The 18,682-nt window shown below is 43.0% G+C and overlaps 1 protein-coding gene across 2 annotated transcripts in view; it reads right to left on the bottom strand.

The window, feature by feature from the left end:
* Positions 1–9,321: 9,321 nt before the first annotated feature.
* The window catches only part of CTR9 (CTR9 homolog, Paf1/RNA polymerase II complex component), a 28,746-nt gene continuing 19,385 nt past the window's right edge, over positions 9,322–18,682 (bottom strand). The window contains exons 18-25 of one of the 2 annotated variants that reach the window (XM_016920372.4): positions 18,399–18,544; positions 17,417–17,488; positions 16,376–16,511; positions 15,760–15,906; positions 14,853–15,010; positions 13,719–13,815; positions 13,389–13,501; positions 9,322–10,389 (exon numbers count right to left, since the gene is read on the bottom strand). In XM_016920372.4, coding sequence (XP_016775861.1) covers positions 9,963–10,389; positions 13,389–13,501; positions 13,719–13,815; positions 14,853–15,010; positions 15,760–15,906; positions 16,376–16,511; positions 17,417–17,488; positions 18,399–18,544 — 1,296 coding nt within the window. In that variant the 3' untranslated portion in view covers positions 9,322–9,962. The remainder of the gene's footprint in view (positions 10,390–13,388; positions 13,502–13,718; positions 13,816–14,852; positions 15,011–15,759; positions 15,907–16,375; positions 16,512–17,416; positions 17,489–18,398; positions 18,545–18,682) is intronic. The other variant, XM_016920373.4, reaches the window with a different exon arrangement.

Genomic DNA, 18,682 nt, shown 5'->3' with positions numbered 1-18,682 from the left:
AGAGCTAGGATTTAGAGTTCGAATAACTCTAAAGTCCGCATTTTTTCTATTACACAGCAGTCAAAATTGGAGCTGATTTCCAAAGATGGGGAAAATAAAACAAAATGTGGCAAACTATAAATACTTGCAGGTTTTGTTTTGTTTTGCTTTTGTTTTGATTGAAGACAGGGTCTCATTCTGTCGCTCAGGCTGGAGAGCAGTGGCACAATCTCAGCTTACTGAAGCCTCAACCTCTTGGGGTCAAATGATTCTCCTACCTCAGCCTCTCAAGTTGCTGGGACTACAGGTGGGCCACCATGCCCGGCTAATTTTTTGTAGAGACAGGGTTTCACCATGTTGCCTAGGGTGGTCTGGAACTCCTGGGCTCAAGTGATGCACCTCCCTCAGATTCCCAAAGTGCTGGGATTAGAGGCGTGTTTCACTGTGCCTAGCCAATACCTGCAGTTTTTATCCTCTTGAAAAAAAGCCTGACATTTTCGCTCTAACAATTTTTTCTTCTTCTTCTTCTTTTTTTTTTTTTTTGTAGAGAAACATCTTCACTATGTTGAGTCTTCCAATCCGTGAACATGATATATCTCTTAATTTAAGACTTTTTTTTTTTTTTTTTTTTTTTTTTGAGACAGGGTCTCACTTTGTCACCCAGGCTGTAGTGCAGTGGTGCCATCTCAGCTCACCGCAACCTCTGCTTCCCAGGCTCAAGTGATCCTCCTGCCTCAGCCCCCAAGTAGCTGGGACTACAGGCACACGCCACCACATCTGGCTAACTTTTTGTATTCTTTGTAGAGATGGGATTTCGCCATGTTGCCCAGGCTGGTCTTGAACTCCTGAGCCCAAGCGATCCTCCCACCTCAACCTCCCAAAATGCTGGGATTACAGGTGTGAGCCACTGTGCCCAGCCTGAGTCTTCTTTGATGTTGTTTTCATCATTGTGTAATTTTTAGAATACATATCTTATACATGTGTTGTTAGTTTTATATTTTTTACTTTTATTACTTTTAATTGACACACGATAATTGCCTGACAATTTCCAATTACATGAGGCCCTGTCAATTACATTTGTTTGGACAATAATCTACAGTTTGGGGATGACACATTAACCTGAAGTGATCCCAATCAATAGCTAGTTTTTGATGTTTACGGAGGCCTTCGAGAGGCTTGGTGTCAAAGAAATTGAATACAGATTTAATTGTTATTCCTGGGGACACGGTTGTAAAATCTCAAGAGTTTGCAAAAGTTATAAACAAGCACTTTAAAGATTGCTTTAAAAAGTGGTACATTAGCCTGGGCACAGTGGCTCATGCCTGAAATCTCACTGCTTTGGGAGGCTGAGGCAGGAGAATCACTTGAAGCCAGGGGTTTGAGACCAGCCTGGGCAACACGGTGAGACCCTGTCTCTCCAAAAATTTTAAAAATTAGCCAGGCACAATGCTGTATTCCTGTAGTCCTAGCTGGTAGGGAGGGGAGGCAGGAGGATTGCTTGAGCCTAGGAGGTCGAAGCTGCAGTAAGCAATGATCTGACTATTGCACCCCAGCCTGGCTGACAGAGCGAGAACCTCTCTCACACAAAAAAGAAAGAGCAGTACATCAAATGAAGATGGGAAAAGCCGCCTACAGGACAAATGGGAAGGCCAGTTGCAGAGGAGTGCTGGCAGCTCAGGACAACACATTCAGCCACAGAGCCGTGGACTCTCAAGCCTGGACCTCAAACAACACGATGGGTGGGAAGGCAACGTTCTCCTGAAAACTGTTAGATGATTCCGAAAGTGGCTCAAGTACAATGGACAAAGATTCTGTGATAAATTTGAGTGAAATTATTGTATGGAATATGAATGGAGGAAAGCACTTGTTCTCAACATTTTATGAATGTGTGATTTAAACACATTTTAAATTTAATAAGTATTATTAGTAGACATTGAACTATTTCATCTACATCCCCAAAGTTTGTAAGTTTAAGTTAGTGAAAAATCTTTTGGGCAGACAGAGAACGTTTACAGTGGGCATGGGGTCACGTTATATTCAGGACACCTTATACTCAGGCATCTATGATATTTGAAGCTCAAGACACAGCTATTGGCCAGGCGTGGTGGCTCACACCTGTAATCCCAGCACTTTGGGAGGCCGAGGCAGGTGGATCACCTGAGGTCAGGAGTCTGAGACTAGCCTGGCCAACATGGTGAAATCCCGTTTCTACTAAAAATACAAAAAATTAGCTGGGCATTGTGGCGTGTGCCTGTAATCCCAGCTACTCAGGAGGCCGAGGCAGGAGAATCGCTTGAACCCAGGAGGCAGAGGTTGAGTGAGCCAAGAGCATGCCATTGCACTCCAGCCTGGGCAACAGAGTGAGACTCCGTCTCAAAAAACAAACAAACAAAAAAACCCACAACTATTGCTTTATCTTTGGAAATGCTGAGCTGTAACCACCAAGTCACCAGTGCGTGGGGACAGCATTGTCTGACCACATTGCTCTAAAAAGGCAGCATCCATAACAACATGCCCTGGAGAGACAAGGTCGCGTGCATGGGGCTTCCACTCCATGGCTGAGACACCTGGGCCCTGGAGTGGGGCACCCCAGCTTCCTGTCCCAGGAGTGACGCCTCTCCTGAAGTTCTACTGCCCCTCCCTCATGCTTCCAAAAACAGCATCAGTGCATCACCCGAGTGCAGGAAAGAGCATCCCCAAAGGCCCTACTCTGTGCAGTTGGAACTGGTTACCTGTTTTCCCAGCCTGCTTCAGCCCTGCCTCGCCCACGGGAAGTCCAGGGGCCCCAGTATGGACCTGGACCTCACGCTGAACTTCTCCATACACCTGCTAATGTGCCCCCATTCTCCCTCCCTCTCCCCCCCTCTCCCCCCCCCTCAACCCTTCCTCCACACCCTCTGGGCCTCACGGTCTATCAGCAGCAAATTTCCCACATCCTCAATATCTTCTCTGGACAGTTCTGTCATCTTCTTGCTCTAAAGGAAACCTGGCTGTCCTGTGACATCATCACTTCCCCTGCTGCCTTGCGTCTCATGCCCAGTGGCCTTGGCATGGCCAGTGTCCACTCTGCTTTCTGTCCACCTCTTTCTTCTGAAGGCCCAGGTCCTTTAAAATTTGTGCCATCGGACTTCACCACCTCCCCGGTATGCTCACCTGCCCACTCTTCACAAGAGCTGTTCACATCGTCTCCTCCCTGAGCCTCCTCTCACTCACTCCTCCTGCCCCTGGTAATATCCGCTTCTCCACACCCCACCCCTACCTGCTGAAATTGCTTTGTCAGGCTTTTAAGCCTCAATGAAAGAAAAGTTGAGGGTGTTCTCCCAGAAAGGGCACATTTGTAATGCTATACAACCTCCCGGGCTCAAAGTGTAGTCTTTGGATTCGTTTCACCTGAAAGCCGGTTAGAAATGCAGAATGTCTGGTCTCACTCCTGACCCACTGAATCAGAATCTGTAGGTGATTAGCCCATTAAAATCTGACGAGCCCTGATATCCACCCTAATCCGCCCAGGCCCCATTGCTGACCACCAAGGACTGTACTGCCTTCCCAGCCACGGTGACTCTGGGCCTCAGCTTCTACCTCATTGAGAAGCAACTCCATCCCCTAAATCTTCCTACCATCTAAGCTACTGACTTGCTAATAATTGCACTGACACATGATTTCCTTTTTTGTGGATGAAGGGACTCAGCTCTTTGCAAAGGCCAACCCTTTCCTCATGCTCCAACCCCATTGCCTAGAGTCAAATAACTATAAGGCATTTGTCATCCCTGCCACAGGGACAAGGACCTACCAGCCACACCACAGCTGTCATGGGGAGCACACCGTCAGCTCATGTGACTACTGAGAACTTCCGAGCTGCCTTGAATAGGGGTTTAGAACAAGATCAGCTGTTTGCAATGTGAGATTCCAGAAGGGAGGGTCCCGAGTCTTCCTGGAGGATCAAAAGGGTGGGAACCCGAGTTCTGAAATTTCTATAAACCATGAAAAAGAAGGAGGTGCATGGTTCCCATGCCAGAGTTCAGCTAGAACCAACAAGAAGGTTGCAGGCTGTGGAAGCAAGGTTTTAAATCCATGAAACTAGCCCCAGCATTTGCCCCTCACAGTTGCTTCTGGCCAAGGAATATATTGATGCTCCCTTCTCCCACCTCCTTGGCCTAATTGCTTTAGCTGCCACTCCAAGCTGGAAGCAGCAGGAAGTGAGATAAGTAAGGAGCGTGTCTGCACCTAGGCACAGGCACACACATGCAGACCAGGACAATCCGCAGCGGGCTAAGGCAGGAATTGAAGTCGCCACTTCTTTTCAGTTAAGGAAATCGGAGCAGCGGCTCCCATGGGAGATCAAAACAGTATTGTTTCAAAGAACAAAGCAGTTCAGAAGAGAACAAAGGTTTTGGCATTGATCCCCCTCTGGAGAAGATAATATCACAGACATTCCACCCTGTCTGGGACTAAAGACAAACCTACATGTTCATTTATTGAGTTTATGCTCAAGAGTAGTGATCTTTGAGTAGTTTGACGGACATTCAATGCCTTCACAATTGTCAATATGAGAACAAAAGCTGGTGGGCATAAGGACGGTTTGTAAGAAACAGCAGCCTGACCGTTTCCAGCCACGTGGAGAGTCTGGCAGTGCATCTGCTGTGGCTGCGTTTGTGAAGGGGACCTGGACTTATGCCACATGCTACCACTGAGTTCAAGTGGAAACCTGACTCCCACAAAATGCATTTGCTAAAACACATTCTAGAAGAGCAGGATGGAGCTGCAGAGGCCTCAGAGCAGAGTCCAATCCTTGCCACAACCTCCACGTTTAGTTAATTCAGTTTTAAATTTATATTCAAAATATAAATTAGCATCTACTTCTTGCCAGGCTTTATGATTGGCCCCTGGAAATAGATGGAAACACTATAAGCTCTGTCCTCAAGTTCATGGTCTGGTGGGGATAAATAGATCATTTCAATCAACACTAAGGGGTCACGCAGGGCAGAGGCAAGGAGCCTGACACCTCACTTTCTACGGTAAAGCACAATGATAGCAATGTTCAAATTATGACCTACATCCTCAGAAGGGGCTAAACTCCCAGACAGGTTTAAACACTTTGCTCGAACATAGCATATATGGGAAAGGAGAGGTGTGCAACTGGGAAAGGGCACACAGGAGGCACACAGGAAAGGGCTCTAGAAGGGATATACAGGTATTAATTTATATTTATCACATCATATACTCTTCTATATGCATGATAAAAAGAATGAATAAAACTGAGTCTTTCATAATACTGAAACTTCTGATTGAACTGTAGCTTCCTTTCGGCAATCCCCCCGGATGTCCAGTTATAGGATACAATTATCTTTCCTTTTTTTTTTTTTTTTTTTTGAGACAGAATCTCACTCTGTTGCCCAGGGTAGAGAACAGTGGTGCAATCTCGGCTCATTGCAACCTGTCCCCTGGGTTCAAGTGATTCTCATGCCTCAGCCTCCCGAGTAGCTGGGATTACAGGGGTGTGCCACTACGCCCTGCTAATTTTTGTATTTTTAGTAGAGATGGAGTTTCACCATGTTGGCCAGGCTGGTCTCGAACTCCTGAGATCAGGTGATCCACCTGCTTCAGCCTCCCAAAGTGCTGGGATTACAGGCGTGAGCCACTGTGCCCAGTCTTTCCTTCTTGCTAAATCAGTTTGAAACAGAGTTTTCTGTGAATTGTCATCAAAACTTCCTAATTGCTATAGCATTTTCATAACTTACTTGACTATAGAACTCTTTTTTAAGGAGTATCTTTTGGAACTAGCATGTCCTGGAAAACACTCTGGGGAACCCACTGGATCGAGGTCTGTTTAGGAGACAGAATTAAAAAGAAGGTAAATTCACAATTGAGTGACTTCTGCAGAAGATACCTGAAAAGCCAGCCCCACATGCCTTGCTAATAAGTGTTCTCTTCACTATTTAGCTGTGGACTTCATGAACAAATATACTTGCCCTCAGAGTGTTAGAGTAGTGGCAATCCAGAATTGATCAGCTATATCAAGGCATATGCACAAAAATTGAGATATTTTCCAAAACTCACTGTTTTAAAAATGAAAAAATGTTATCAAAATACCTCTGCTATAAAGCAGAATAAAGAACAGCAAAAGGGGATGGGCACAGTGGCTCACGTCTGTAATCCCAGCACTATGGGAGGCCGAGACAGGTGGATTACATGAGGTCAGGAGTTCAAGACCAGCTTGGTCAACATGGTGAAATCCCGTCTCTACTAAAAACACAAAAATCAGCTGGGCATGGTGGCATGTGCCTGTAGTCCCAGCTACTCAGGAGGCTGAGGCAGGAGAATCACTTTAACCCGGGAGGTGGAGGTTGGTGAGCCAAGATCGTGCCACTGCACTCCAGCCTGGGCGACAGAGCGAGACTCTGTCTCAAAAAAACAAAAACAAAAAACAAAACAAAAAGCAGCAAAAGACAAGAGCCAAATAAATATACTTCCTTCAAACAAATTTTTTAAATTGTTTTTGCTGGGTGCGGTGGCTCACGCCTGTAATCCCAGCACTTTGGGAGGCCGAGGCAGGTGGATCACCTGAGGTCGGGAGTTCGAGACCAACCTGACCAACATGGAGAAACCCTGTCTCTACTAAAAATACAAAATTAGCCAGGAGTGGTGGCACATGCCTGTAATCCCAGCTATTTGGGAAGCTGAGGCAGGAGAATCACTTGAACCCGGGAGAGGGAGGTTGCGGTGAGCCGAGATAGCGCCATTGCACTCCAGCCTGGGCAACAAGAGTAAAACTAAGTCTCAAGAAAAAAAATTTTTTTTTTTAATGAGACAGGGTCTCACTCTATTGCCCAGGCTGGTCTTGAACCCCTGGCCTCGAGTAATCCTCCTACCTCAGCCTCCCAAAGTGCTAGGATTACTGGCACGAGCCACCACACCTGGCCCAAATAAATATATTTCGTAAGCAAATGTATCTGTATCTATAAGAAATTAGGCTTAAAATAGCAGACAAGATTTTCAATTACTAGAAACACCTCAAGTTAAAAATGCAGTTGAGGTAGAGACACTGTATTTAAAATCATTTGGGCTGGGCACGGTGGCTCACGTCTGCAATCCCGGCACTTTGAGGCCGAGCTGGGCGGATCGCCTGAGGTCAGGAGTTCAAAACCGGCCTGGCCTGCATGGCGAAACCCTGTCTCTACTAAAAATACAGAAATTAGCCAGGCATGGTGACCAGCGCCTGTAATCCCAGCTACTCGGGAGGCTGAGGCAGGAGAATCGCTTGAACCCAGTTAGGTGGAGGTTGCAGTAAGCCAAGCTCATACCACTGAACTCCAGCCTGGGCATCAGAGCGAGACTCCATCTCAAAAATAAATACATAAATAAATAAATGAATAAAATAATCTAGAAAGCCCCCAGAATGTTAAAAGGATCATAAACAACCTCATTTTATAGATAGGGATACTGAGGCTGAAAAGTGAAGCATTTTGTCACATCGAGTGTCAGAGTCAAACTAGGAGCCAGGGCAGCCTTCCTATCATTAGGGGCTGATCCAAAGTGAGAATCTCTGACTCTAGCTGCAGTCTGATTTGCCCGGCCCCAAATCGGAGGATGCACTGAGGTCTAGATACATTTGATTTGCCTGTAGCATATTCCCTTTCCTGGGCCCATAATGCCATTACAGGAAGCATTGCCACCAACCCATACTTCCCAGCACACCCAAAAGACCAGAGCATCAGAAACTACCCCTACGACAAAAGTTGCAGTGATCATAGGCTCCAAATTCCAGTTCGAGATGATATTATTATCCTTTAAAAGGTCTTTCTTGCCTCTTTTGGCTAATGACACTCCCAGGGATGGAAATTGTTCATTAGTGGAACCAAAACAAGGGATACTTTAAAAGCTCCAGGAAAGTCACATTTCCTGGAGATTCAAAATATTTTTCTCAAAGGGAACTAGGAAGAATTTTTTAAAGGATGACCTGTGAAAGAGTAACTGACCTAGTCCCCACTTAGGCTAAACGAGCCAAGCTTGATGAACAGTGCCAAACGTTCAGAGCCAATTCAATCACATGCATAATTTTATTGGGAATTTACAATGCATTCATCACTTAACCTACCTTAACTCATCATCCTCACAACATTCCTGAGTTGGGTATATAGTCTTGCTATAACGGGATAGTCTGCTTAAAAAGACTGTTAAGTAATTTCAGTAGGGAAGGGGTTTAAAGCTTCAGATTCAGAATGGTTTTTCTTGTGTAAATTTCAACAAAATTTATTTTTTAATTAAATAGCTCTAATTTTATGGTTGTGGTGCTTGGTCTAGTTCCAAATGAACATCAAAGTCAATGCAAGTCTTATTCTCTAATTGTGACATTGAATTGAGGCTTTCAAAGATTAACAGTGGAGAAATGGTTTGATTTAGATGAGGCACGTGGCCTATATAGGGGAAGTAACTTGCCCAAAGTCACATGGTTGGTTAGTGTCATGAAGTGAGATTCCAGTCCTGGACTCCTGGGTTCCAGTATCTCTGCTCTCAGCTCTGCTGCCCACGCTGGAGTGCAGTGGTACAATCACGGCTCACTGTAACCTAGAGCTCCTGGGCTCAAGCAGTCCTCTTGCCTCAGCCTCCCAAGTAGCTGGGACTATAGGTGTGTACCACGGCGCCTGGCTAATTTTTAAAATTTTCTGTAGAGATGGGGCCTTGCTAGGTTGCTCAGGGAGGGTCTCAAACTCCTGGCCTCAAGCGATCCTCCTGCCTTAGCCTCCCAAAATGTTGGGATTACAGGCACAAGCCACTGCACTAGGCCCATTATCTATGCGGCCTGTTCCTGCTGACACCAACTCCACTAAGAAATGGGAGGCTGATCCTGAGGTATAGGCAGGAGCCCTGGCTCAGGCTGAGTCATCTCAGGACTCCTGTCCTTCAAGAAACCTTGTCTTCACTGCTTCTTCCAACCTCCTTTTTGCTCCCACAACCTGTGCAAACATCATCACCCTATTTCTCACACCACAGGAACAACAAATTTATCTTTACTCAATTTTTGAAGACAAGAAGGGAACTTTATCTCTGCATTCTCACCTCAATGGCTAATATAGCACATTTAATAATACTTGTTGACTACAATAATTAAAGCTCTTACAAACCACTACATAAAAATATTAGTGTTAATTACTGAATTACTGAAAATAAAAATACATGCTGGTACCTTAGTTTTCTTGCATCTTTAAAATAAACACTCCACGAATCTGTAAGAATTATAAAAGTCTTGAGGCTTAATGTAGGATTTTTCAAATATTTGCATAATTTATGCTACACTGCCATGCACAAATATATCGAACAAAAAAAGACACGAAGTTACCCATGAAAGTTGGTAAAAGAATTTTATTATCATGTGGCTTAGGTAGGTTTTTGCATTCTACTAACAGAAAAGCATTTTCCACACCCTATTCAACCTAACAAATTATACATTTGTGATTTTATCTACATCGCTGCAGTATTACACTATTGAAAACCTTCCTTTCAAATGTACTTTGGTGCAATTATACAGTAGATATCTCTGCCTTCAGAAAATAAAAATATTCTCAATCTAAACTCAAAATGGAATAAAGACATCAATACCAAGTTTGTGCACCACTTGGTAAAAGATTGCAATAAAAATCAGAAGAGTATGCTGCTTAACATATAAAGAAGATGAGACATCTGCCACAGTTTCAGTCAAACCTTTGTAGGAATGATTTAGCATCTGGGTTTATTTTTACTGCAGTTTTCACATATGATAGGTGGAATTGTACCACAAAGAATAGTCTCATTTGCACGAGAGACTCAAATATTGGACTCTAGCACAGGAAATGTCTCTTGGGGCTTAGTAATATACAAACTGATAGAAAAGAAAATTGCCTTAAGAAAAATTTCACAATTGACTAAACATCTGAAACATGTTTATCACAGCTTTCATATATTAAAAAAGTTTCCTCCAGAGATGAAGCTTATTGATGAAATAAAACCTAGTCACTATCATCTGACCCATGTTCTGAGCCTCTATCTGAGGCCTCATTGTTGGATCCCTCTGGTTCCGATTCATTTCCAGAGCCTTGGCCAGAACCCTCATTATCAGATCCTCTCTCCGATTCGTGATCTGATTCGGCACTTGGAGAAGCTGGGCGAGAGTCGTTCTCAGAAACTCCTGAGTGGCTTCTCCCTGACTGCACAGATTCATTGTCAGACTGCTCAGAACCGGAGGGCCTTCTCTTTCTGGATGGCTGGTCACTGTCTGAGTCCTGATCTGACCGCTGTCTTCGTGGCCTCCGGGGACTGCCGGCCTCGCTGCCAGACTTGTTCTGGTTCTCATCGGAATCACTCTCTGATGAGGCACGTTTCTTTCGTTGTTCGTCCTCGTCTGAGTCACTGTTGCTGTTGCTGTTCCTGGGATGTCTGGCAAAGATGATCATTGGTTAGAAGCTGAGGATTCTGGCTAACTGGGGCCTTGATGAGCAGACAATGTGCTTTTAAAACAGAAGGGCATTTAATATTCTATTTCTTGACCTAAATAGTGGTTACACAGGTATCATTCTGTGATACTTGTTTTGTGTACTATTCTGTAAATGTGATATATTTCACAACTCAAAAACGTTTAAAAAGGAAAAAAAGATAAGGCACTTTAGCTATAAGTCAAAATATAAACAGGGATGGTGACTCACTGGACACTTTTCATCAGAATGAAGCATTTCCCAATTTCATATATAAAATTATGAAAAGGAAGGGATACATTTGTTTATCTCTGTACACAAATTAACAGCAACAAAGGTGAAATCCAGGATCTCAACTGGCTTGAAGACTTTGAAGAATTAACCCTTTTCCAAAGGCAGAAAAGGGTTTCAAAGGACATTTCCCTGTCCTATTGCCATCGGTGCTAACAGGTACCTGAAGAGTGAGGTCATTATTCCTGTCCTAAGATTTGCTACTGCACTAGGTCCCCTCCACCATGACCAGACTTGCTCAAGATAGGGAACTGGGGCTAAAGGGGCCCTTTGGTTTATTTCCCTTTGCTCCCAAGCTCTCCCCTCTACTTGTCAGTTGATAAGTGAAAGGAAAGGGGAAGTCATGCTTATGCTTAGAATGGTGGCAGCACCCTCAGAGTCTTGGCTTCCTGGAGGCTCTGAGGAAAGAACATTCCCTTAACCACGGTGACCGCTCCTTTGGAGCAGGCACACTTCTCTGGCACATTCCTTAGTTCTGGTTTTCATGACAGATATTCCAATAAAGGAATACTGAATCCCACAGAGTTCGGTCTAGGAACGGTGAGGGAGGTGAAATATATTACTCTCTTTCTGTATACATATTAAAGACCTGTGGGTCTTCCCTGGGATCCAATTCACTCCATTCCATCTTGCCAAATAAGCAAACACACTTTATGATGGTCAGGACAAAGCTTAACTGATGCAAGTGGCTCAAACAAACTTGGCCTTGACCTCAGGTACAGATTTGGCAGCAGCTCAGCCTCTCACAATGGACCTTTCTGCCAACACATTTAATAGTGCTCAGTCTTTGAAAACCACGTATTTCATTACACTGATCATGCATGTCTCTAAACAGACCTGGGTAACACTATGGGGACAAGGGCTAAACAGTGCTTTACGGAAAAACAATCCAGATGTGTCAGCCGGTGCCTTCAGAGAAAAAGGGAACTGCAAATCTTTTTTGTTTTTGTTTATTTTGTTTTTATAAAATTTCTGTCTCACTTGCTGCCCAGGCTAGTCTCAAACTTCTGGCCTCAAGTGATCCTCCTGCCTCAGCCTCCCAAAGTGCTGGGATTATAGGCGTGAGCCACCTCACCTGGCCAGAACTGGTTCTTTATAGATTACCTCCCTATGAGTCCAATCCCCACCAGAAGCCTTAGCCTCCTCAACATGCTAACCTCTGCCTCAGGAATCCCAATTCTTCTAAGACTCAACTCAAACACCCTTTCTTTTAGAAAAAAACATCTCTTACAACTCCTACCACCACCCAAACTCAAGACTAGGTATGGTTCCTGGAGAACAATAATGCAAATTTACATGATACATTAATCCAACTATAATGTGAGCTTTTTTTTTTTTTTTTTTTTTCACAAGAGTCTCATTCTGTCGCCCAGACTGGAGTGCAGTGGTGCCATCTCAGCTCACTTCAACCTCTGCCTCCTGGTTTCAAGCGATTCTTGTCCCTCAGCCTCCCTAGTAGCTGGGATTACAGGCACACGCCACCATGACTGGTTAATTTTTGTATTTTTAGTAGGGATGGGGTTTTGCCATGTTAGCCAGGCTGGTCTCAAACTCCTGGCCTCAAGTGATCCGCCCACGTTGGCCTCTCAAAGTGCTGGGATTACAGGTGTGAGCCACTGCACCCAGCCTACAACATGGTTTTGGTTTATCTGTTCTTTTCCACTGCCTCTGAAGCAGAAATTCCTTGGAGAATTTATGGGCCTATCTTTTCTCTCTGTATTCCCAGCACTTACACTATCTCACACACTGGATGTTCAAATGTCTGTTGAATGAATAAATGAAAATGATGGCTACAGAAGAACACAGTGTAGTACAGTATTAAGAGACCTGGTTGAGAAATCCAAATGGGGGACAACTTGAGCTTGAGGAGCAAGTTTAGGACAAATAAAATCAAGTATTGCTTCACTGGGTGGGCCATGAACTAAAGGAGTCTTGTGGAAGGAGTCTAGGATAAGTCCTCCATGGAGCAGGTACTGTTGACTTACCACCGCACAACGGGGGAGAAAACAGTCAAGAAATAGCCTCTCTCAACACGGAGAAACCCCATCTCTACTAAAAATACAAAATTAGCTGGGCATGGTGGCACATGCCTGTAATCCCACCTACTTGGGAGACTGAGGCAGGAGAATCGCTTGAACCCGGAAGGTGGAGGTTGCGGTAAGCCAAGATTGCCATTGCACTCCAGCCTGGGCAACAAGAGCGAAACTCCGTCTCAAAAATAGATAAATAAATAAATAATAAAAAGAAATAGCCTACCTCCATATGACCAGGACCTGGCTATCTGTAACACTTTTAGTGTGTCAACAGTAGGGCAGCAAAATGATACATTTCATTTAGAAGGATGTCATCTAGGAAATTTCAGCTAACATCCATGAAGAAATGAGACTTCAAAAAAGCTTTTCTTATTTGAGAGGAAAGATGTAGTAGGACAAAATGACAGGTTCAAGTTCCTTCCAGCTCTCAGATTCTAAGAAGCTGGGGAGAAGCCATTTCGGCACAGCAACACTCCCAGCTATCTATTTCCTCCAATTTTCAAGTCTGTCCCCACCCCTCTTATTATTTATAAATAAAAAGAAAGACAAGTATATTTTTCCTAGTACAGACAGGCTGATTAGTAATCACTTTTGATTTATCTACATCATGAGAAGAATTTACAAAGAGAAAATATCCTACCCTTCATCAGCAATTTTAAGTTTATCCTCATCCGAAGAGTCATCACTTGATGAAATTATGGCTTTGGATTTTATTTTTCCCTTCATTGATGGAGGCAGACGTTCTGGCTTGGGCTAAAGAATGTCAAACATAATAGATTAGTCAAGACTCTTACATTAGGCCATCTTGTTAAATTGGGTTTGCATTACAATGATACAATCAAACAGCCACTGATGAACTTTGAAAACAAGCATTTGTGCTTGAGAAAGCTGCAAGGAAAGAATGTATTCTAGTGTACTGCAATCTTTCACATCTACTAGGGGACAGAAAAACACAGTACTATAAACTTACAGCCTTTTTCTTCTCTGCTTTTGGTGGACGTCGTTTTTTCGGTTTGGGGCCATTTTCTGTTTCATCATCATCAGATCCTTCTTCTCCCTTTGGATGTCTTAAATAGTGAACACCAAGAGAGAGTTTGTCAAGAGCCTACCTATAAAGTTCCAGACTACTTTGCCATTAAATTATTATTCATTCTGAATCCTCTTCTATATGGGTGCTGTCCTCAATCATATTGTGCACTCCTCAAGGGCAGGGGACATAACTTACTCTTGCTGCACATGGCTCAGAAATGTAAAAACTATGTATTTATGCAATGTCTGCTGATTAGTCACTGCTGAGCTCTCATTAATTTGCATTTGAATCTTGCACTTGGTAGAGTGACAGAGAAGATGAGAAAAGACCCAGGCTCCAGACTTCAACGTCCTTCCCTTCCTCTTCCTTCTTTCCCAACTATTGATTCCAGGCCTGCTACTAATATCCTCACCACAGCTTCAATTCCACAAGTCTGTGTCTTAATGTAGTAGCAGGTTCTTTCCCAAATATAGTCAGCCAAGGGTTGGGAAGGGCAGTCTAGGTAAGATAACTGAATGGAGGTTCCTGGGGACAGGATAGCACAACAAGAGAGGGACAAAGTAGCTTAGGAGGCACCTCCGCATGAGAAATGGGTAGGGCATCCTTGATCTTAACAGCAGAGAACACTGGGTGGTTTTAAAGGCGCTTTTACACACATTCACATCTTATGCATTGAGCAAAAACCATGAGGTAGGCATTGCTGTTACCAATGACAGAGAGGAAACTGAGGCTTAGTGATTTTTCCAAGATTGCACATGCACAGTTAGTGTGGACACAATCCAGGTCTTATTCTAAATCACATGTTTTCCAATAAATATTTAGAGACACAAGAAAGGCAATTATGACTAACTTGCAGCGCTTAGAAGGAAAGCTGTGGAGATGTATGGAAATCCCAGGTACTCAGTGGATTTTGTACTGGGGTCTATCTTAGGATTAAAGTAGGAAGTGGGGGCACAAAAAGCTTCACTGTTTGGATCAAGTGTTCATAAATTCTAAGCATCAAAAGATTCAGAAGGTAAAAGGTCTTTCACCACTTTTATGAGGTTACTTAAAACACATTAATGATGACATTACCTTCTCCTCTTTTTCTTCTTTCTCTCACCACCCTCCTCATCTTCACCTTCTTGTTCACTGCCACTACCCTTTCTTCTCTTCTTCTTTTTGGATATAGGTAGGTCATCATCAGTGTCATCATTGACAAATTCATCAAACTCTCCTCCCTTCTTAGAACGCTAAAATCCAAACAAGACTATAGTCAGTTATTTCCTGGTTAGTGGAATGTGGTTAGAATGCTAAGGTACAGAAAGGGGCCATATCCATTGTCATTTGACAATGAAGGATTTTTTTTTTTTTTTTTTTTTTTGAGATGAAGTCTCACTCTTTTGCCCAGGCGAGAGTGCAGTGGGGCAATCTCGGCTCACTGCAACCTCTGCCTCTTGGGTTCAAGTGATTCTCGTGCCTCAGCCTCCCGAGTAGCTGGGACTACAGGCATGCATCACTACACCTGGCTAATTTCTGTACTTTTTAGTAGAGACATGGACCATGTTGGCCAAGCTGGTCTCAAACTCCTGACCTCAAGTGATCTGCCCACCTCGGCCTCCCAAAGTGCTAGGATTATAAGCATGAGCCACTGTGCCCGGCCCAAATGAAGGATCTTTTACTAAGCCACGTGGAAGAGGTTCTTGGCTAGGCCCATATTTTAAAGACTTCTAATTGAGTCGAAAGTCTCAACTGGTTAAAACTTTGCAAAAATCAACTATTTAAAAGATAACCACAAGGTAAAATACACTTAGCAAACCTTGGAATGCATTGCTAAATACTGGATACCATTTAAATCATTCTCTGTGTTAGAAGACTGTCTCTTAACAAAAAAGGAAGTCAAAACTAGTAAGTACAGAAGGAATTTAACCAATTATCCTCATTTCTCAAAGCCAAAAGACAGAGAATGAGGTCACTTGTGCTAGCAGGAATTATATCTTACCCGTCCACCACCACCACCTCTTTTCTTCTCTTTTGTTGCTTCAGTCTCACCAGTAAACATAAGAATATTTTTGGTCTTCTCCACATACTGGGCCCGCTGTTCCAAAAGTTTCTTTTGCTCTTCCTTTTCTCTGAGACGTTTCTCTTCCTATGAGGAAAAATGGTAGAAAAGAAACCCCACTGCAAATTTTCTTATGATGAAAAATTAATGGCTACCATCCTAAGAAGAGGATTTTTTTTTTCTTTTGAGATGGAGTCTCACTCTGTTGCCTAGACTGGAGTACAGTGGTGCAATCTCGGCTCACTACAACCTTGGCCTCCCAGCTTCAAGTGATTCTCTTGCCTCAGCTCCCCGAGTAGCTGGGATTACAGGTGCATGCCACCACTCCTGGCTAATTTTTGTATTTTTAGTAGAGATGGGGTTTCACCATGTTGGCCAGGCTGGTCTCGAACTCCTGACCTCAAGTGATCCGCCCTCCACCCACCTCATCCTCCCAAAGTGTTGGGATTAGAGGTGTCAGCCACCACGCCTGGCAGAGGACTTTTTTTTTAAACATACAAAGTGTATGCATGCACACAATTCATTAATTCCAGTATAACTGGAAAATACAAGATACCTGTTCTTTAAGAAGTTTCTGCCTTAACAGCTCCTTTTCTTGCTCTTGCTTGGCCCGCAGCTCCCGCTCTTCTTCATCTTGTTTGCGTGCCCGGGCCACATGGTACTGGGCCTGGCTCAGTAAGTCAGAACACTGCCTAGAACATTTCAGGTTTAGAGAAACATGAATGTAACTACTATATTAAAAAACTCAGCACATCTATTTTCCTTATACAAATTAAAAAATCTGAAGCAGGACCATTAGCTGATCTATGTGAAGTCTTTTTTTAAAAAAATGTTTTTTTTCTTCCTTTTTTGTTTAAGAGACAGAGTTTTGCTCTTGTTGCCTAGGTTAGAGTGCAATGGTGCCATCTCGGCTCACCGCAACCTCCGCCTCCGGGTTTAAGTGATTATCCTGCCTCAGCCTCCCGAGTAGCTGGGATTACAGGTGTGCACCACCATACCTGGCTAATTTTGTATTTTTAGTAGAGACGGAGTTTCTCCATGTTGGTCAGGCTGCTCTTGAACTCCTGACCTCAGCTGATCTGCCCACCTAGGCCTCCGAAAGTGCCAGGATTACAGGTGTGAGCCACTGCGCCCAGCCAAAAAAAATTTTTTTTTTTTTGCATTACACTTGCCATACTATACCAATGTATGGAGTCTTAATTAGCAAAATTAACTTAGTTTATCATAAGCCAATACTGCCAACTATGTTAAGTTTCCAAACTATAAATGTCCTCTCAAAGCACAGCTAAAAAGATTTCCAACATTATCTTTACATGTAACTCAGAGTCATGAATTTTATCTTGACTAGGCTGACAGAGGTGACATAAGTAAAATAGAAAAGTATTTTCCCCCAGAACTCAAGTACTTGTACTAAGGCAATTTTATCCAATTCCCTGAAAGGAAAAAGTCCTGGCAAAGATTAGAGAGTCCCCAAGAGAAGTGTGAAAGACTGACCTGTGGAAGGTCAGGAACCTCTGTTCCCTACTGTGGCACTTTCCCAGCCCACGCAAATATCACTGCCTCACCCAAAGTCACCTTCCATAAATAGTAACATTACCTGGCTTCTGTAGCAGCAAGGGCCAAATCAAATCTCATTTTATCTCCCACTTTACTCAAATAACTGAAGTATCTAAATGAAACGAGAAAATACTTCACTTTTAAAAAAAGAGATTCTAATGAAATAAAGCCCTTAAAAAATTTAATCTGTGCTACAAAGTCTGAGAAAAGGTTTGCATATTGACTGATTTACACAAATTTATGCCACTCATTACATTTAATAGACACGTTCATCAAGATGGTCTAAGTTATATTTAATATTATCAGTAAATTCACAAATAACCACAAAGCAATTCAAGCAACGAGTATTTACTAAACATGAAATTTACTAAATATGTCAGGATGGAGATTACGGGGCTCAGGCCATGAAAGCACTTATAATTTACCAGGCAAGGCAAGAATTGTTAAACAAGAATAAAAATAAAGTTGGACAAAACCTGAAGAGATAACAGGTTTTAATTTCACCACACACTGACTCACCATATAAATACTATATGGCTAAATAAATTTTGAGCTGAACTGAATAAAACTATTAAGCATTATTTAAGAAGTAAAACCTTAATCCTAGTTCAATGAAAATCAACATCCCATTAAAAGACACACTGGTGTAAAATGGAAGACCAACGTAAGTGTCTAAAAAATTTCACATGTGTAAAATGCTGGGTCACATTACTGTCAGATTAATAAAAAATCTATGGCAAGTTTGCAAAGCTAGCCAGCCAGTTCTAGAGGTCAAGCTACAAGATCCAAATCTGGCAGGATCCTGACTATAGTTTGGCACCACCTGGTGGCAGCTGCTATCTGCTTTGGCTTAATTATTGCTGGAATGATTCTAATAGACCACCTTTAGAAGGAAGTGATTTTCAGCAGCTTGAGACAAATGGCTTTAAACAAAGCATTTCAGACAAAATCGGGAGAGTTCAAGATGGTATGGTCATAGACCAAACAAAGCATTTCATAGGCTGTTTCTACAAAATCTTTACCTATGTGCAAGCTCCAGTTCTTTCACAGCATTAAGTACTTCCTTCAGATTACTTTTTTCATCTTTCAGGACAGAGGTAGCTAATCTTTGCAGGACCAAGGCCACATTAAACATAAGAACTGTATCACTGGGTGCCACATGTCTAGCCTGTGAATAAAAAATAAATATTTCATATGTTCAAATGACATGAAAAGGATTTTAGACAGCAGAGTATTATTAAGTAGTAGGTACGTGAACATGCATCACAAAGAATTAAAAAATACAATGTAGCACAGAAATGGATGG

The sequence above is a fragment of the Pan troglodytes genome, chromosome 9 (assembly GCF_028858775.2).
Source record: "Pan troglodytes isolate AG18354 chromosome 9, NHGRI_mPanTro3-v2.0_pri, whole genome shotgun sequence".
Classification (NCBI taxonomy): Eukaryota; Metazoa; Chordata; class Mammalia; order Primates; family Hominidae; genus Pan; species Pan troglodytes.
Note: the sequence above shows the minus strand (reverse complement) of the source record. Positions and strands in the feature narration are given on the sequence as shown.